We start from the raw sequence: 20,611 nt of genomic DNA on the forward strand, positions 1-20,611 counted from the left end.
GGCACAACCCAGGAGAACAAGCTCTCCCAAGAAGAAAGGGTGCAAAAGTGCAGCAGGAAGTGCTGGAACAGGTCCAAAGAAGAGCAAGGAAGCTGGTGAAGGGTCTGGAGAACAAGTCTATGAGGAATGGCTGAGGGAACTGGGGGTGTTTAGGCTGGAGAAAAGGAGGCTGAGAGGAGACCTTATCACTCTCTACAACTACCTGAAAGGAGGGTGTAGCGAGTTGGGGGTCAATTTTTTCCCAAGTAACAAGTCATAGAACAAGAGGAAACGACCTCAAGTTGCGCCAGGGGAGGTTTAGATTGGATATCAGGAAAAATTTCTTCACCAAAAGGGTTGTCAAGCACTGGAACAGGCTGCCCAGGGAAGTGGTGGAGTCACCATCCCTGGAGGTATTTAAAAGGCGGGTAGATGTGGTGCTTAGGGACATGGTTTAGTTGTGGACTTGGCAGTGTTGGGTTTATGGTTGAACTGAATGATCTTAAAGGTCTTTTCCAACCTAAATGATTCTACGAATCTATGAAATTAATTGGTTGCATGCTGAGGTTCAGTACAATTTGCAGCCCTGAGTACAACCCCCTCTGTCCAACAGCAGCCAGTTACCCCAGTTGTCAGTGGTTGGGTTATACTCAGTGCTTAGCTGGCTTCAGTTAGGGACAAATCCTAATGCCAGTCCCAAGGAAAGGTCATGTTCAGGCCCTGCATCCTGTCCCGGCAGATCCTGTCGAAGGTTTCACTCTGCGCCACAGTGAAATGGTTCTTCCAGTCCCCGCAGATGCCTGAGGAAGAAGCATTTTGGGCTCAGAACCCACCCCAGCACACAGGCCCCCCTCTCTGCTCTGCAGGGGGGGAGAGACTCAACTCTTGGGTCTAGCTACCACCAACCCGAGGGGGTTGTCCAGAATGAGAGACCATCCCCATCCCTGGAAACATTCAATGTCAGATTGGATGGGGCTCTGTGCAACCTCATCTAGCTGAAGATGTTCCTGCTCATGGCAGGGGGGTTGGACTAGGTGACCTTTAAAGGTCCCTTCCAACCCAAACTATTCTATGATTCTATTCTATGATTCTATGGACTCAGTTCTTCAGACCCATATGCACCGTGATGCAGATCTCCAAGGCACCCTCGCTCTGGCTGTCCTCATGGGGGAGGACACCTGATGAGGCGGGGTCTCCCTGAGGTGTTGTGATGGGGTCCCTCTTGCTCACCTTTCCTCAGGAACTGGCCCTTCGTCTGGTCCATGATGTCTGCGGGGAGCAAGATGGAGCTGCACATGTGGTTCTCCCGCATGGCCGTGAAGGAGGCATTTTGCACCACCAAGGAGATGGCATCGTCATCCAAATCCTGCCCCAGGAATCGGCAGAGACGTCTCACACTGCTGGGCAGGTCCTGGAGGGACAGCCAGAGCCTGTTACTACCGAGTGGCTTGTGACACACCAGCGTGTCTGGAGCTGGAGGGTCTGCCTAGGTGTCTACCTTCTTCAGCTCTTCATAGGTGATGAAGAAGAAATTCTTCATGTCCTTCATCTCCATCCAGCCTCGGACGTGTTCAAACCAGGAGCCATGGGGCACTGATGGGAGGCAAAAGGCAATAGGTCAGGGCAGGACTGGGGACAAGCAAGGCTGACGAGGGTTCACACAAGGTTGGGAGCCAGGCAGCTATGATGCAGGACAGAGCAACAATGGCCAGGGAGCAGGTGGGACTGGAGGTTCAACTGCAATTGCAGGTGAGCAATGGGTTCTTCTCCAGCCACCTCCACAGTGGAAAGAGGTTGAGGCTCGAGGTGTGCAAGGCTCATGGGTAAGGTCTTGCTTTATAGGGTTTCGTGGCCGAGACTTCCTGAAGATATCTGAACTCTGCAGAAGGCAGGGAAATCCACTTTCCATCTGCTTCAAAGCACAAGAGGGCTTTGTGGGCCTGCAGCTCTCTCCAGAAGGGCTTTGCTTTCCTCCTGAACCATTCACCTCTCTCCTGTTGGAAGCTCAGCTTCACAGCCATCATCAGCAGACAGTAGCAAAAGACCCTTGAGCCAGATGCGATGGGAGACACCACTCACCCACCCACCCCTGTGCTCTGAGTAAGCCCCAAACCACACTCACGCTCTCCATTCAGAAAGTCCCTCAGGAACTGCTCAAAGGATGTGGGATCCTCATAGCTGTTGCACATCTTGGAGAAGTAGTAGTAGGAGACAACAACATCCCGAGGATCCCGTAGGGTGTAAATAACCTGGGGTAGAGTGTGTACAGGAGTGATACGCTCGTGGTAGGGGAAGGGGAGTTGCAGGCCCTGGCACTGGAGCACATCTGAAAATGGAGGGGTCTGCCACACAAGGACCAACTCTGTGCTAGGCTCTGTCAAGCAGACCTTGGGCAGGGATCTCCATGAACACACAAGTCCCCTAGAGCCATTGGAGACTCTCCAAAATATCCAAGAGGGGAAGGATGTGAGATGGGGATCTGCATATTTCCATCTGGGAGGCATGAAGGACGCTCACCACTCTCCTAGGCCAACACCAAGGTCCTCACCCAACACCCCTCACTCCAAGGATCCCCAGATCCTGCGTGATGGTCTTCCCAGTCCCCCCATCCCCCTTGAAGCTCTGCATGGGTGCCCATCCCACCTTGGCACTGGAATGGGAGAAGGACTTGGGGAAGATGTGCCTGGGGAGGTGGCAGGTCAGCAGGCGAGGGGCGGGGTAGCGGAGGGCTGACTCCAGACCCAGACGGGTTGAGAACCAGGGCATGCGGTCAGAATTGAGGACAGTTCGATTCCATTCAGGGCAGCCATGGCTGCGAATAAGGCTCAGGATCTCAGTCATCCACACGGTGCCTGCCAGGGAAAGCAGAAAGGTAGGGCAGGGAACCTGCCTGGGGGGTCAGGATGGGAGGACCCATGGTCAGCAGCACCCTCGGCACTGGGTCCGTGCCCCACCAAGGGATGGTGCTGCCTTGCCGATGCACAACGACTGTGGTAAACCCCCCCAAAACATTCCTGTTCCCCACCACAAGAGAAGATGTACCCTCCGAACAACACCTGGAGATGTTTCTAAAGCCCCCATCCCTCTCCTGCCCCTTTCCACCCTTCACCAGCCCCTTCTTACACCCCTCGTACCAGACTTGGGGTAGGTGACGTTGAAGACGTCATCGTCCTGCACCAGAAAGTCATTGTGGGCGAAACTCAAGCTGTGCTCGGAGTTGTAGGCAGGAGGGAACTTAATGCCTTCGTATGTCACATAGTGGACCGGCATCGTGCCTGGGTAGGGATGAGGATGGGAAGAGAGAGAGATAACATCTTTATGGGTGCTGACTCCAAGCCAAGAAACCTCTTCCCCCCATAGCGGGTCCCAAACAGGAGCCCAGACATCCCATATCCCCAACATCAGAAGATGTTGGGGGTAGGGGATGTGTATTACGGGATAGCCCACCTGGATATTCTCTGGTCCTTCCTTATGGGGACCCTACCTCAACAGCAGGTTGTGCAGATGGGGTACTGCTGGCTCATAGGGCATTTAAGGAGCTCTAGGGATGAATTCCTCCTGTTAATGGACCAACCTCCCATCTCCCTCCCCTTGCTGCCCCATGTTTACCTGCTCTCACAGCTTGGAGGGCTGTCAAGCAGCCATCATTGCAGGATCTCTGGCCAGCCAGGTGGACAGGATGTAGAACTTCCCTGTCTGGTACCCAAAACCCATCTTTGCTTTGCTCCAGGAGCTACTGGTCCTCGGAGGTGCCAGGAGCTGGAGGGAGAATAAAAAGGGGAGGGAAAAGTTTTCTTCTCTTGTGCCACCATTCTGGAGCAATGATTAACAAGATCCAAAGTCCAGTGGGCATCCCTTTCCCGAGGCAGGGTAGGTGGGCTGGGGTGCGAGGAGCACACCAGTGTAGGTCCTTTTGGCAACACGGTGGGGTGGGAAGCTGGTGTCCTGTGTCCTCTGGCCTGAACCCCAAGAACTCCACTTTTCTCCCATGCCCCTTTGAAATCCCACCTAACCCTGTCCCTTTTCCTCCAAACACACTATTAAATGATTTCCCTGAACTGAAGAGCCTTTCCCAGTAAGTTTCCCAGTAAATCCCAGTAAATTTAACAAGTGCATTAAAAAATGGATTATGAAAATGGCTCATTAAAAAAAAAATAATTCCTTCCAGTAAAGGCAGAGATGTTGCTACAGCAAGAAGGGATGGGGCAGATCTTCTTTTTCATTAAAAACCTTCATGGTTGCACTACATGGAGAGGAAGAGGAGAAGTCCTTCCTCCACTGAGGCACTATATGGTCTGCTGTAGATCCAAGGACAGAGATGTTTAATGCCATTAATTAGAAGCAACCAATGCTTCTGGTAAATAAGGCAGCCGTGCAGCCGTCTGTGAAATCAGAAGTACGTTCCCCAAGGAATGCAGCAAGTGTTCTGCTGTCTTGCAAAAGGGCAGCTCGTTTGAAAATTTTATGTAACGCCATACGCTGATAAAAGTAGACTGAAAAGTAAGTCCACGGGGTGTGCGCAGTTTGACAAGGAGTAAATATTGGTTTGAGCACATAGGACAGTTGTTTTTTTAAGACAACCAACTAAACGAGCAAATTCCCTTTGGATCCTGCTTTGTTTTCTGAGCAAACACGAGAGAAAATGGGATTAAGAAATGTTTAAACACTTCAAAGAGGAATGTCAACCCACCCCCGCCATGGGTTAACAGTGGAAGTGAGAAATTAAATTAACCCATCACCTTCCCTGCTTCCAGTTAAGAAATAAGTTAAGCAAAACTGAAAACTACAGGGAAAACCCTGAAATATTACCAAATTATTTTTTTTTCTTTGCAATCTGAGCGAGTACCTACATTTTTCAGAGCAGACCTAAAAGAAATCTATCTGGTGTGTTATAATTAACTGTGAGTAAATAACTGTAGGCTTGCCTACCTCCAAAAAGTAAGTATAGTAGCCTAAATCATTATCAAAACTTAGATAACACATGTGTTTGTAAACACCTTGGTGTGGATGAATTGTTGGTTAAAAAATGGTACAATCTGTATTTTGGAAAGACATATATCATCATATTAAAAGGCATTATAAGCATATAAAACAATATAAGCAGTTAGTTAAGTTTCATTAGTTAAGATATAGAGAAACCCAAAAATGAATACATTAAATTTTAGAGATTTTTGAGTTTTCTTATTTAAAAGAAAACATCCATGCTACTGGGGAAAAAAAAAAAAAAAAAAAAAACAAAGAAAGGATTTGAAACTGCAGCCAGTGCATTTAAGTTGAGCAAAAAGACTGTAATTATAAAGATTGTCAAATATTAAAAATATTAACACGCAACAATTCCAAATCAAATTTCTCATGTCAGAATTAATAGCAATTAGATAAAATTTAAAAGCTAAGAAGGAAAGAATACATACTAGCTTTCTAAAACACTAATGAGGTATGAAAAGAATAAATTAATTTCTTCAGCTCTAAGGTTTTAGAAAGAAACCCCAAAATTACCCAAACCGGAATCCACAGCGATTTAGAATGAATTGAAATTAATTAATTAAAGTTATCACTTCAGAGTTAATTGAAGTACTAATAGAAGAGTGAAATCTCATTAAAGAAAACCCGTTTGTGCCAAAGTAGAACAGAAATTAAACACATCACACTTTCCAGGAGCCCGGGCAATTCCCTCACCGCTGCAGCTCCAACAGGACCTTGTCCCCAGTTGGGTGGAAAATTAGAAAGAAATAAATAAATTATTGGGCTGGAAGGGACCTTAAAGCCCATCTCGTTCCAACCCCCCTGCCACGGGCAGGGACACCTTCCACCAGACCAGGTTGCTCCCAGCCCCATCCAACCTGGCCTTGAACACTGCCAGGGAGGGGACAGCCACAGCTTCTCTGGGCAACCTGGGCCAGTGTCTCACCACACTCACAGCAAACAATTTCTTCCTAATATCTCATCTAAATCTCCCCTCTTTCAGTTTAAAACCGTTCCCCCTCATCCCGTCACTCCATGCCCTTGTCAAAAGTCCCTCTCCCACTTTCCTGTAGCCCCTTCAGGCACTGGAAGGTGCTAGAAGGTCTCCCCAGAGCCTTCTCTTCTCCTGAACAACCCCAACTCTCTCAGCCTGTCTCCAGAGCAGAGGGGCTCCAGCCCTCTGAGCATCTCCGTGGCCTCCTCTGGACTCGCTCCAACAGCTCCGTGTCCTTCTGATGTTGGGGCCCCAGAGCTGGACGCAGCACGGCAGGGGGGGTCTCACGAGAGCGGAGCAGAGGGGCAGAATCCCCTCCCTCGACCTGCTGGCCACGCTGCTGGGGATGCAGCCCAGGACACGGTTGGCCTTCTGGGCTGCAAGGGCACATTGCCAGCTGGTGTTGAGCTTCTCATCAACTATCACCCCCAAGTCCTTCTCCTCAGGGCTGCTCTCAATCCATTCTCCGCTCAGCCTGTGTTTGTGCTTGGGATTGCCATGACCCACGTGCAGGACCTTGCACTTGGCCTTGTTGAACTTCATATGGTTTGCACAGGCCCAGCTCTCAAGCCTGTCCAGGTCCCTCTGGATGGCATCCCTTCCCTCCAGCGTGTCGACCCCACCACACAGCTTGGTGTCATCAGAAAACTTGCTGAGGGCGCACTTGATCCCACTGTCCATGTCCGTATCCATAATGAGACATAGTTTCAGTCCTACTTCTTTCATCTTTTTGAGGCACAATATAATCCCTTCCTATAGTCATCAAGAATGTGAGATTTTGACACATTTTTTTTAATTTATTTTCATAATTTCCTCTTTTTTGAGCCTTCATACACCATCTTCAGGTCTTCCTCTGCTGCCAAGATAACTAGAGGAATTTTTCACTTTGGTTTTGTATCATAGTTGAGTCTGATACAGCTACAAGAACTGAAGCGTTTGGGATTCAAGGAAAGGAAAGGAAAAACTGTAATGGAATAGAATAGAATAGAATAGAATAGAATAGAATAGAATAGAATAGAATAGAATAAGCACAACATATTGCAAAACACGTAGGAAAAAAGCCACGAAAACCAACATCAAGGCTAAAAGTACCTTCCAGGTACTCTGTTGAGACTGCAACGCCAACGCCGTAGCAAATGCAGACTGCAATAAACCACCCTGAACAGGAAGAATAACACTGCACACCGAGCAGAGCAGCTACAAGCAGGGGCAAAGAGAGGGATGAATGACAAAATGAAAGTGATGCAACAGGACAAAAAAAAACAAACCACAAAATGGAGAAGTGCAGTAAGGGATCTGTGCCCATTCTGTCTGGGGCTTTCCAAAGGGTCTGTACGTCCACATCTCACTGTCAGAGCGTGGATTTCTCTCCATTAAACCCGACCCTACTCAACCCCAAAGCAAATCTAGAAGTAAGCATGGCTTCAGGGTAGATAGATATAAAGGTAGCGTGGGGTTTTTCTCTCTCTCTCCCAAGCAGCAGCTCACCGTGCAAAAACACACGCAGCAGAGCTCAGCAAAGATAAATCCCGGATGTCTCAGAACGACACCCAAAACATCTGCCAACCAACACAGCACAACACAGCACAACACAGCACAACACAGCACAAAGGCTCCCAGGAAACAGAGGGCTGAGAAAACATTCAGAGCTCTTCGCTACAGAAGCAGCCAAATAAACTGAGAGAAACACAAACCTGGATTTCCAGAAACGCAGCTGCTCCTTAAAGGAAATCCTCACGCAGGTGCTCACATCAGTTAGCGATGCTCAGAAGGCTGCTGGTACCTTTGGACCCTGCCAGCCACTGCAATCCCGACCATAAAACTAACCCTTTTATTTCCACAGGTTACCTATTAACCTTCGCAACGCAGAACAGCGAGAGTGAAAGACAATAAAAATGCGTGGGGTTGGGGATTTTTACTGTTTGTGGTCAAATACTCTATGATAAGTAAAAAGAAGTGTAAAGAGCCCTTAGAAAACTTCAGACAGCGACAACTTTCTATAATGCTGTGGAAAATGGACCCCAAGGAACTAGTAGGGCTGGCCAATAAATTACAGTTGAGCTAAAAGCAGAATAATCACTGGAAAAAAAGAGTGACTTATTGACTATGCTGTAAAAAAATGCGTTGTTTTACCATCCTAGTAGTGACCTGATGTTTGCCTCAGCCATGCTCCAAAGTGTGCAGGAACAGGTTTAGAAGAGCTGGAGGTAAAGCAGGGGGGTGGAGTGTCTCCCATCCGCTTTTAAGAGAAGGAAGAACCAGGGTGAGGAAGGCGGAGAAAAGGGGACAGGGGAATAGTAGTTTTGGTAGGTGACAATGTGAGCTTGACGTTGGATGTGTTGGAGGAGATCTCTTTGGGGATGAAAAAAAGCCTCCCTGCAATCTGACATCTATGTGCTCACTTGCTTTGTTATTAGAAGATAAAACATGTGCCCTCTACACACTGACAGCATCCTCTGTCTGTGCACAAATAAACGTTAAATATTTTGCATAAAACCTCCCCCCCCCCGGAAGCGTTGCGTTCTTCTGAAGCTATTTCTAGGAATGAAAGAAAAAAAAGAATCTCTTCAATGAAAACGTGCACACACTGCAGAGGGAGAGCTATAGCGAGTGGGAAGGCGTGGGGAAGGGAAGTCAAACAGAAACTCACGCTGGGCTGACAAAATACTCCGTGCAAAGACAGCGTCATCCCTGCAGAGGGAGTTGCGACCTCGGCCAAGCTGTGTTGGGTTTGGTGTGAGCCAAAAAGCAAGCTCTACTTGTGCCAGTACTTGTGCTTTTCGTGGATTTGGAAGCCGACGAGAGCCCCCCTTTCCTTCTGCAGGTCACGGGAAGCTTTGGGATTATCTCTGACAAATGGTGCGTTTTCCCTGGAGATGTGCAGTTCCCTTTATGAGCCGTTCACGTTCATCCCCCAGTTGCTGCAACTGCACATGCCTGATGACCAAGACAGTAAAAATTATTCTCTATAAAGCATTAATTTTGTGTACTGTCTATTGCTTTGCGATCAAATGTGCTTTAGGAATTGTTACGTGCCCCAAAAAAGCCCTGAGTACCAAAAATTACACCATTACGTGTCTCACTTTTAATTGTTTTTTTATTTTAAAGCCACACAACACATCCATGTGTAAACATGCTGACAAGGGAAGTCGGAAAAGTGAGCTGTACCTGGACATCTGTCAAAATACCTGGTGATGATGTGCAGTGAAGTGAAGATGTGGGGCTTGAACACCTCCAGGTCTCTGCTCCAACAGGATTTGGAGCTTGGGCCTGTAGCCATTCATCCCTGGTCCTTCGAGGCTGTGGTGGACTATCTGCAAGCAGGATTTCTGGAGGAAGAGCATGGATGAGCATCCGAGGAGCTTCTTGTTCTTCAGCTGGAAGAAACTCTTTGGCTTCTTTTCAGGGCAAAACTACTTGTGTGAAGGACTAATCCCAGATTCCCATTCACATAGAAAAGGGTCAGTGAAGACACAGGGACCTCCTAGAAAGTCTCTGCAGCCTCAGGAAAGCTCACCTCATCCCCAACCAGGCTAGATATGCATATGCATACCAAAGACCTTGCCTTTGGGTGATGCATCAGCCAAGAGTTGGAGCACCCTGCCCTCCATCTCCACTCTCCTACAACTTAACCTCTTGTGTCCCTGCTGTGACTGTTTCTGGATGTCAGTCCAGTTGTGTCACTCAGAGAGGGATCACAAGCTAATGTAGAAAAAGAGGTAGAGACCTACTAAAGGAGTGTGGGAATCAATGAATTGGTGGACAACAAAAGCACAGTGCTGATGTGATGGATGGTCTGGACAAACCCCAGCCGAACATTTTCCCTCACTGTTTGTCCAGGACCTTTCTTCAGTGCTGCCTAAATGTTTCACCACACCCCAGTCCCAATGTGCCTTCCTGGTATCCTCCTCATCACACATGGAGAACGGGCTGCTGTTTGCAGAGAGACCTTTCTAAAGGTTTGGCAAGAGCTTAACGGGTATCTCCTCCCCATCCCTTTTCCAGCTTGCAGAGCTCACAAGTGAGTCCTCGCTGTCTCCGTCTACACATAGATGTCATCCATGAGACATAACGTGGCATAAGAGCTACAACACAGAGCATCTCATTGCTGGTCTAGTGCAGGACAACGGAGATGGGAGTGACACCATGCTGGTCAGGATGGCCCTCCAGGTGCTCAGAGGGGAAAAGACAATTTAAACAGATTGCGTGGGTACAGTCATGTCCTTGAACAGCTCCTTGTCGGCCACTTTCTGCTTCATGACCCAGTTTAACTTTGGCCCCTATTTGCTGTCATCCAAACACACCCCCAGGCAGAGGCTGACTATAAACCCCCACTAGCTCTTCCTTTGAGGATTAAACCTCTCTGAGCAGAAGGGGAGAGGGGTTTTGCTGTCATGGCTGGAGGCCTAAGCAACAGGAGCCCCAGAGCCTCACCCAAATCAAGGTGCTCATGGAAAAAGACGTGGCACTGTTGATTTCTCCCAAGACATGCTTCAAGAATGAGGAACACACCTTGTTTCTGCAGAGCTGCTCTGTACCTGACAGAGATTTGCTTTGCTTTCCTCATTAGTGGGAAGCTTTCCAAGAGCTGTAATGAATAATGAACAGGTCTGTTCTCCAACAGAGAAAGCCTGAGGGCACCTCCCCAAGCTGGTGCTAGGAGAACAGGGAGGAATTCACGTGCTATTCACCTTGACAAAGAAAACATTCACTTCTTCCTGAAATGACACTCTCCACTGCAGTTCTGCTCTCAGGACCTGAAGGCAGCTGGAAGATACCTCAAGCACATCAAGAAGAGGAAAGGCCATCGGGTCTGAAAGAATGCTGGTCACAACCATTGATATCGAACTTAAACAAGTCACAAGAGTTGGGCCATTGTTAGCCCTTGGCAAAGTTGTTGTCTTGCCTTATCTCAGTCAGCAATTAGACAGCCTCATCAAAAGCGGGTCATTAGCAAGCAGCACACACCTCTAACAGTCCTGACTTTTGATGATCAGTTCCCGTGCCTTTCATCACCCTCACAGAGTGATGTTTGGAGAGAAAACCCTTCCCTGCTTTACTTGAGGGATAGAAGTCTGTAATGACTGATGTCAAACAAAACCGTGCATGCACTAGAAGGTGATGGTTTAATATGCAGGATCAAGCATTTTGCACTAATCAAACCCTTCTGTGTGCAAAGCAAAGTTTTGTAAGTAAATTAATGTCTATTTAAAGCTATTTGTGCAATTACACTACGGAACTTAACTCTTTCAGGCGCTATTTAATGCCTCAAACTGCCAAAGTTGCTGAACGAGTAAAAGTCTTGACTCTCACACAGCGTGCCCAATTTAAGGGAGCTAAAGCCTCCAATGAAATAAACTTGCAGCCATTTGTTCCTAATAAAAAGGGGGTTTTGGGGTTTTTTTAGGGGGTTGTGTGCGTTTGTTTGGGTTTGTTTTTTTTTTTTAAGCAGACCTGGGAAGTGCCATGACTTTTCCACGCAATGCTCCAGTTTGACGCAGGTCAAATGTGGCCATTCCTAATGGTTGTATCATACACTTTTCTACCACACACAGGAGAAAAATATTGCAGCTGGAGGCCCCTGGTGCGCAGCAGCAGTTTGGTGCATCGCAGCGGTGCGACTGGCTCTCTCGCGCGAGAGCATCGCTGAGCTGCCCCACAGCTCACAAGCAAAAGCCAAGCAGGAGAAGAAACGTGGAAGCAGAGAGATGCAGAACTCTTGGGATAGGAATGACAGGGAAACTGCAAAATTAGAGCTGGTTTGACTCATACCCGTCGTTAGCAGGGCTGTGGCACACCACTTAAGGGCTTCACAGCATTGCTGTCTCGTTAGCTCCATGATTCACTTTCCATCATGTTCTTTGAAGGTGTTAGAAGTAATTACAAATATTCCTGGATGATTCGGCCCTGTATTACACTACGCACAATTCTCAGGTCTGAGAAACAAATAATTCCACTTCCTTTAAAGCACAGGCAGGTAGGAATGCAATCTTTGCAAGATTTTTGTGAGCTATTATTTCATTTAATTTCCTTCTTTATTATGGGCAAACAAGGGGAACATACCTTATATAGAGAGCCAAGAATTTACTGTTAGCTTAATTCATGTTTTAACAATCCAAGGATTATTGGCAACAATTATTGACCTAGTCAATAATTAGCAAAAGATATAGACTGGCAATTATTGTCTATATTATAAACAAATACAGACCAACAATTATTGGTCAAATATCAATTCTATTAACACTTATAGTCCTAATTATATGATTATTACAGGAAAAATAATAGTTACAAGTGGTATACGTAAACTACCTACAACCCACTGTTTTTTTCTGGGGTTACACCTCAGCCTTTCACATCTCGCTGAGTCCTCAGCCTTCAGTCTTCCTCAGAGACAACAGCGAGGTTCACACCACACGTGCATGTTCAGCACCAATAAATTACACAGTAGCCCCTCAGCCCCAATGCACGTACAGTGTTAATAATTCTTAGAGGCTACAGAGTTTGGACTCTGGTTGGGTTTTGGGGGGTTTTTATGCATTTCCTATTTGTATACAGCTTAGCTGCATGAGTGCCACCAGGCAAAAGTGAAGTGAGTGTTAGACAATCACTGTCACAGCTAAAACAAGCTCAAATCTGCTCGTACCAAGGCAAATCCCGTGCCCTGCGTTGGTCTAACACAAAGCCTGTGGCCTTTTACCAGCAAATGCAAGTCTCATCTACTGGATCTACAAGGCTGCAGCCTGCAAATCTGACAGCTGGGTGAACCAAATAGCCACAGCGGACGTTTCCATTCTCCCTGCTGCGGATCCTGAGCTTCTTGCAGAGCCCTCACACTTGGGTGAGCCAGCGAGAGGGCAGGTTGGGCCCCACCTGCCACAGCATCCCACTGACAAACGTCCCCATCAGCCTGTGACCATAAAGCCGTGCATTAAATCAGCAAAAGCCACAAAGAGGCTGAATTTATACAAACAAAAAGGATTTCAGCGAAAGGTCAGGGTGGCCTCAGCGAGAGAAAACCAGGCTGAGCCAAGCCTGAGCAGCCACCTCAAGTTTGGCTGAAGAGTTGGGAAGCAAAAGGCACAAGCAGCAATCCAAGACAGAAAAGTTGAGGAAAAGCAGCACCTGCCCTGAGTGTTTGGTGTTCCCAAGGAGCCAGGAGGGACAGCTAAAATGGGAAGGGATGGGCAAGGGTTTCTGAATGCTCTGGTCACCGTGAGCTGTGCCAGAAGTGACCGTGCATGGAGAAAGAGTCTAGGAGCTTGTTGATCTAGAGGGCTTCAGAGGAGAGGCAGAAGAGGTCTGAGGCAGCCTTGACAGCACTCCCATGAGGGAGCAGGGGAGCCCAGAGCACCAGGACAAGCATAAGAGATCATGGATCTGTAGGAACAGCAGTTGTCAGCGAAGTTCCTTACAGAAAGAAAAAAAAAAGCAGATGGGATAGCTGAGACAATAAAAATCAGTGGTGCCATATCCCCCATATCCCTCTAAGGTCAAGTGTTTGTTAGGTATCTTTATTTTTTATAAAAATGAGAGATATTCTCTCCTTTGATGATGAATAGGAACATCATATGACCATGGCAATGATCCGCACAGTGCCTTTGCTACCACCATGAGGCTTGTCTTCCTGGCATGTCTCTGGGGTAAGTGAGGTGGGATTTTTTTCCTCTTTGCTTTTGGCTTGGCACCTCTTTTCCAATGGTTCTCCTCTTCCACTGTTGCTTTTTCTACAGCCCACAGCACAAAGCAAATGGGACATTGCGAGGAACTGAAATGCAATGGGTGGTATTTGATCCATGTCTGATAGCTGAGTGTGGACGCTCAGATCCCCTCAGATGTCACTAGACAGCCACAGGTGGACAGCTGGATGCTGCCCCACCTTGGCAACAATACCTACACACCTTGAGAAGTGTCTTATTTGGGAACTGAATCCCAGCCGTCATGAGCAAAGACAGCAGCACACAAGGTGGTCTTCCCTGCCCTTGTTTCTCTGCTGTGGGTTCCTAGCCTGTGTGGACTCATAAAATCACAGAATGGTTTGGGTTGGAAGGGACCTTTAAAGGTCATCTTCTCCAATCCCCCTGCAATAAGCAGGGACATCTTTAACTAGATCAGGTTGCTCAGAGCCCCATCCAACCTGACCTTGAATGTTTCCAGGGATGGGGCATCTACAACCTCTCTGGGTAACCTGTTGCAGTGTTTCACCATCCTCATCATAAGAAATTTAGTGTGACAACGACTGGGACATGGGACGCCGAGGTGGTGTGCAAGCAGGTGGGCTGCGGGTCACCGCTGTCGGCTCTGGGAGGTGCCCGCTATGGGCGAGGGCCAGACGTCATCTGGCTGGACGATGTCCAATGCAACGGGACGGAAGAGAGCATCTTTGACTGTCAAGCCAGGTCATGGGGTGAACACAACTGCTACCACGGAGAGGACACTGATGTTGTTTGTGCAGGTAACTCCCCATCACCATGGCCTCCAAAGTGATGTGGGGACAGGGTCAAACACTCCTGGCAGAGCCAGCAGGCTGGAAGGGGAATCACAGGGCAGGAAGGCTCCCCCACAGCTCAGGATAATGCTGGTGGAGGCAGGGAAATGGAGACAGCAGGGAGCATAGGGAATATAGAGCATCTGGTTGGGAGGGATGTGGTGGGTCCAGCTGGTGGGAGAGGGGTTGATGCCCTCGGGGGCAAAACCACTGGTGACAGTCTGACTATGGGATGGATCCTGCCGGGGAGATGCTGACAAGGGACTTTTGTACAGGGCAAGGCTCCTAAAGGGCAGAAAGCGGGGAGGTGGGGCAGTTTCTAGGGCAGGAGGTAATGACGAGCACCCATGGGAGGCAAGAGGAGGACAGCTGGGACAGTGTCTGGGGTGAGATGCCTGCGTATTGGTACATCATCAATGCTCAATAAATGTCTGAGCTGGACTCTCTGAAGCTCTTGGGAGGTGAGTTCCTGACTCCTCATGCCCTGTGTCTTGGCAGAGAAGCTTGGACAGACCCTGAATGGGTGAAGGGAGGAATCCCTGGGGGTCTTTGGGTGGTTTCATTACGGAGGAGCAGAGCTGCAGTGTCTGGGATTTCACCTGGGTGCTGCACAGGGTCATGCTGTCAGGACCACGTGCTCCAGTCCTCTGGATCAAGCAGTTCATTGTGCATCAGGTCTTCATGCAGTCCTGTCCTAGCTCCCACAGGTTCCTGTCCAGAGCTCAGGTGTTGGGTTCCCGACAGCCCTAAATCTATGGGTGTAACCCAACCCACAGACCTTCTCTGGGAGCAGAGTCCTTGTCACTTCTGGCAGGCAATTCTGGTGTCAGACATTTCCTGGGAGCAGATTTTGCTTTACTTTGTTCCCTTTCTCTGCAGTTAACGAGAAGCTGGAGGAGCCAGAAGCACCGTAAGGGCCAGACTGGCCCCACTGGACCGTGCTCATCTTGCTGCAGGAAGATGGGCCAGCAAGATTCAGCTGAGAAGCCAAAGGACAGGGATGGAGAACCATCAGTGTGCCATAACAGGATCTAGGGTTTGCCAAAACCTTTGGCTCTCGTTCTTTGAAGGCTCTACAATTTGGTTATGACCGCACTGATGGCAAACCCAGCTCAACACCTTATTCCCACTGAAAAGCAAACACCACAAAGTATCAATGAAGTTCTCCTAAAACTGAACATCGGGCTGTCTCATAAATTGTTTGTGACCCTCTGCTGCCCGAGCACGTACCTGGCAGGGAGTTGTTGGTCCAACATGATGAATATTTATATGATGAATGAAAATGATGAATAATTATACCAATGGTCTGATCGTTTCTCAGGTCTGCAGAGAAACGTTTGCCTCCACTAACATTCAGAGCAGTCACAAGGGCAGCCGTAAGAGCCTTGGGATGTCAACATGGCACAACACAAGCTTATCTCTGAGGGTTTGTCTGTGCCTCCTTAGAATATTGACATCAGGCGTCTCCAAGTTAGTTGGCCATCTCAAGCTAGTTTGATGGGAAGGACAGATGACTGGGTCCTCTCTCCCACCGTCCCCCAGACCAGTTCACCCCATTCCAAAGCAGGTCTAAAGCGGCTTATGTCACCATGCTTTTGGGTGGTGCCCTGGTTCAGTGTGGCTCTGGGGAGGGCAGAAATGAGGTGAAGCTGGTGGTGACCTGACCACAACACAGAGCATCACACAGACTCACAGGAACAGGAAGTTCAGGTACATGTTTACATGATATTTTTTTTAAACAGAAGGTGAGAAGAGGCACAGAAATGGTTTAAGGCTTGGAGGGAACATCTCAGAGGGCCATGAGGTTCAGTCTAGTTTACTTACGAAAGGGCAAGCTCTGTGAGGACTTCTCTGCAGAACACTTCTGGGGGAAGGGTGCTGGCTACCCAAGGCTTGGACAACAAGAGTCAAATATTTATAGTCTTTATCCCTATCACCAGCATAAGACAACTTTTATGGATAAGAGGCAATATCAGCAGAAGAGGATGAGCTGGCACGGGAACTGTATGACCTGGTGGGCAGGGAAGGCATGGAACAGGAGATGTTGCAAGGATTCAAGTTGACTTCAAGTGCCCAACAGTGATCTCCAAATATTCCCTCCACCCCTGAGAGAAGATGCCTGGAAACTTGTCTCGTGGCAGGAATTGTGGCCAGTGAGACCACGTGCAGGCACCTGCAGAGGTACCCAAATTAGACGCAACATCACCCAAAGGCCCTTCTACAGGCAAGGGAGTGGGAGGCATCTGAGGTGACTCGGAGGGGAGCTGGGCTGTCTCACCCCGTGCAGTTGCCTGTCTCTCTTCATTAACTGAATAGGTTCCCAGGGCAAAGATGTCCCTGATTTGGGCACATCAGTTTGGTGCTTGCATTTGAGTGTGATAGATCCGAGGGTCAGTCATTTGCTACTGCATGCTCTTTGGACTTCAGAAATCACTTTTGTTTGGGTTAAATGGATGTCATACTCATGTGGGCTGGCAATATCATCTCTCTTCTGCACTCTGGAACATCTGTGAGGTTTAGATCCCACCTGGAAGGAAATAGATGCAATCCAGATCTGTAAAAGCAACTTGCTTTAGCCTGACAGGCCACTGAAAGTTACTAGTGAGCCTATAATATTTAGTGATATTTTAAAAATGCAAATAGGAAAAATGTCACATGGAGGGATGGGAATCATCCCTCAAAACACCAAGCTCCGACTCCACACCTCCAACATCACCCTGTGGTACTTGTTTAAGACAAGAAGGTTAGACCAGGAAAGGACAAAGAGCCACCAGCCCCAACATCCAGCCTAGAAGCTTAATATTGACTAATGTCTAGTAGGACAGAACATGGATGAAGGTTACCTGAGCATACGACGCCCGCATCTTCTCCGTGATTACAGTTATGGACTCCCCAAGGCCTCGCCGCACATTCGGAGAGGGCTGATTCTCTACCAGAGCATTTCACATCATCCAACCAGATACGGCCAAAACCTTGCCCAAAATAAGCTGAACCTGGGGCAGACATGGCCATCCCACAGCCTAGCTGCTGGCACACCACTGCAGCATCGCTCAAGTCCCAGCTGTCGTCGCAGATCGTCCCCCACTGCTGGCTATGAAGCACCTCAACTCTCCCAGAACAACGAGTGGGGCCATTCACCAGCCGGACAGGAGGCACTACTGAAGTACCTGCACAAAAAGCAACCAAAAAAGAGAGATGCATACAAATACACAGCACCTGAACCCTGCTGACAGGTTGTAGGGGATGAGTGCCAAGCAGGCTGGCCCATGGGTGAAGAACAGGTGGCTAAAGAGGACATTTTGGGTGTCCATTCAGGGTTGCCCCGAAGACTGTGTGGCTCTGCACTGCCTGCAGATTGGCTGAAATGTCCCAGTTAGGACTGGGTGTGGTATTTCAGGCTCCCAGTCAGTAAGACATGCTAATGCATCCCCTCCAAGATGGTTTGTTTGAATCGCTGCCAATGCTACGGTGACACGGGACCTTGTGCCTGCTCTCTAACAATCTGCTGGGATGAGCTCTGAAATCAAAATCCAATGTTACCTACACATGAAACCTGTACAAAAAGAGCAATTCGGGAGCCTCCAATTAGGTCTCTTTTTCCATTTGAGATGCGTTGGTGCATCCTTGCTGTCTTCCAGCTGTCATGTTGGAAGGGTGTGGGTCTCATAGCTCCAGGATCATATCAGCCAGCCCCACACAGATGTCTCCATACTGTTAGGTGTCTTATATAGCACTAGGTTCCTGTGTTCAGGAACATGATCAATCACAGAATCACAGAATCACAGAATCACAGAATCAACCAGGTTGGAAGAGACCTCTGGGATCATCGAGTCCAACCATTGCCCTGACACCACCATGGCAACTAGACCATGGCACTAAGTGCCACGTCCAGTCTTTTCTTAAACACCTCCAGAGATGGTGACTCCACCACCTCCCTGGGCAGCCCCTTCCAATGGCTAATAACCCTTTCTGAAAAGAAATGCTTCCTAACGCCCAACCTGAACCTCCCCTGGCGAAGCTTGAGGCTGTGTCCTCTTGTCCTATCACTAGTTGTCCGGGAGAAGAGGCCGATTCCCACTTCACTACAACCTCCCTTCAGGTAGTTGTAGACTGCAATAAGTTGTAGACTGCAATCCTAAGCACACATACAGGCTGGGTGGAGAATGGATTGAGAGCAGCCCTGAGGAGAAGGACTTGGGGGTGATGGTTGACGAGAAGCTCAACACCAGCCGGCAACATGTGCTTGCAGCCCAGAAAGCCAACCGTGTCCTGGGCTGCATCCCCAGCAGCGTGGCCAGCAGGGCGAGGGAGGGGATTCTGCCCCCTCTGCTCTGCTCTCCTGAGACCCCACCTGCAGTGCTGCGTCCAGCTCTGGGAGCCCCAATATAAGAAGGACATGGAGCTGTTGGAGTGAGTCCAGAGGAGGCCACGAAGATGCTCAGAGGGCTGGAGCACCTCTGCTATCAAGACAGGCTGAGAGAGCTGGGGCTGTTCAGCCTGGAGGAGAAGGCTCCGGGGAGACCTTCTAGCACCTTCCAGTGCCTGAAGGGGCTACAGGAAAGCTGGAGAGGGACTTTTTACAAGGACATGTAGTAATAGGATGAGAGGTAACAGTTTTAAACTGAAAGAGGGGAGATTTAGATGAGATATTAGGAAGAAATTCTTTGCTGTGAGGGTGGTGAGACCCAGGCCCAGGTTGCCCAGAGTAGCTGTGGCAGCCCCCTCCCTGGTAGTGTTCAAGACCAGGCTGGATGGGGCTTGGAGCAACCTGGTCTGGTGGAAGGTGTCCCTGCCTGTGGCAGGGGGGTTGGAACTGGATGATCTTCGAGGTCCCTTCCAACCCAAACCATTCTATGATTCTATGACACGTGCCCAAATAAACTGGGTCACATATGTGAAGCTTCGTAATGTCCATCAGTGAACAGACTGGCCAATGTCCATATTCCTGAAACTTTCTTTTGGCCTTACACATTTTACTGCAATATTCACCATATATATTCTGGATAATTTGCTAGGAGAAATCAGATTATGGTAGTGTACATCGAGAGACACTTAATCTTCCTCGAAAACTCTCATGGCTGGCAAAGCCAGCTGAATTGGACAATAAATGGTCTTAAAAAGAATCACCCAACCCTTTCCCACACAGAAGCTGTGCGCCAAATAAAATTAGTTAAAAGAGGAGATTAAAATGAGGTTTTTAACAAAGGGCCTGCCCTGTCCATTGTTGAGAACCCAGCCCTGGTGACAGCACTTCAATCAGCTCAGCTGCAGGCATGTACTTTGCTATGTTCATGGTAGGGGAGATGACTCCTTCTGAAAGAGCATTGAGTTCTCCTGAAGCTTCCCAAAGCTTTTCATGGAAGGAAAGAAGGAGTCCAGGAAACCTCTGCCAACTTCTCACTCTGACATCCCAGAAATGTAGAAAAGAATGGCTAAAAGTTGAGAAAACAGGATGCCTGATTTTAAAGAAAATATTGGGATTGTTTAGGATTGCCCTGAAACACTATTAGGCTAGGTTTTTGAGCCTGGATAAAGGTCTGCTGGTCATAGCTGACCTTGCTTTGAGCAGGAGACTGGTGTAGAGACCTTCTGTGGTCCCTTCTACCTCAATTCTCCTACAAGCCTCCCAATTGCTTTAACAAAACAAGAGGTTTCTCAGGACTGCAGACTGCAAGAGACACTGGAGAGAAAACTGAAGCAGCACTTAGATGCTGTAGAGACACATTCAGTGGTTTCAGGTTTCTCAGCTTCTCTATGGATCCTGAAGTGGGACATTTTATTGCTTCTCATGATAGCATGAAACAAGACTTCCCAATCAGCCAGAGACCAAGACTTGCTGACAACACTGCTTCGTTTCACCTGTGATCTTCGTGTAAAAGTGTAGACTCAGAGGTGCCTCTGTCCATACAACACCACAAGCCTGTACCTCAGCAGGAATGGGATATTTCTGGGACCTGTCCAGCCCTGGAAAAGTCTTGGAGCCTTTAGGAGCTGAGGTATGGGATGCAAACCTTGATACAGCTATCAGCCTGGGCCTTGCTGATGGTAACTTCATAATTCTGGATCAGTGGTGACTGCTGACCATGGCCAGGGCCATGAGTGTTGCATAAATTACACAAGAATGGGTTTATACAACCCCAGTGATTCATAGCACACACTAGGAGCATCATGAGCTTAGAGAAGACCTTCCA

The 20,611-nt window shown here is 48.4% G+C and overlaps 2 protein-coding genes across 2 annotated transcripts in view; both read right to left on the reverse strand.

Annotated features, from left to right (window-relative positions):
- LOC137675626 (uncharacterized) overlaps positions 1-20,611 on the reverse strand; it is a 139,872-nt gene that overhangs the window by 98,358 nt on the left and 20,903 nt on the right. The window contains 1 exon segment of the mRNA XM_068421815.1: positions 17,244-17,587. Coding sequence (XP_068277916.1) covers positions 17,244-17,587 — 344 coding nt within the window.
- Positions 664-6,616, reverse strand: SULT2B1 (sulfotransferase family 2B member 1). The gene is made up of 7 exons (XM_068421803.1): positions 6,559-6,616; positions 3,114-3,308; positions 2,623-2,831; positions 2,102-2,228; positions 1,478-1,572; positions 1,210-1,390; positions 664-779 (listed from the first exon to the last, which is right to left on the reverse strand). The coding sequence occupies exons 1-7, from the start codon at positions 6,614-6,616 to the stop codon at positions 664-666; spliced, it is 981 nt and encodes a 326-aa protein (XP_068277904.1).

The sequence above is a fragment of the Nyctibius grandis genome, chromosome 36, assembly GCF_013368605.1.
Source record: "Nyctibius grandis isolate bNycGra1 chromosome 36, bNycGra1.pri, whole genome shotgun sequence".
In the NCBI taxonomy this organism is placed as follows: Eukaryota; Metazoa; Chordata; class Aves; order Nyctibiiformes; family Nyctibiidae; genus Nyctibius; species Nyctibius grandis.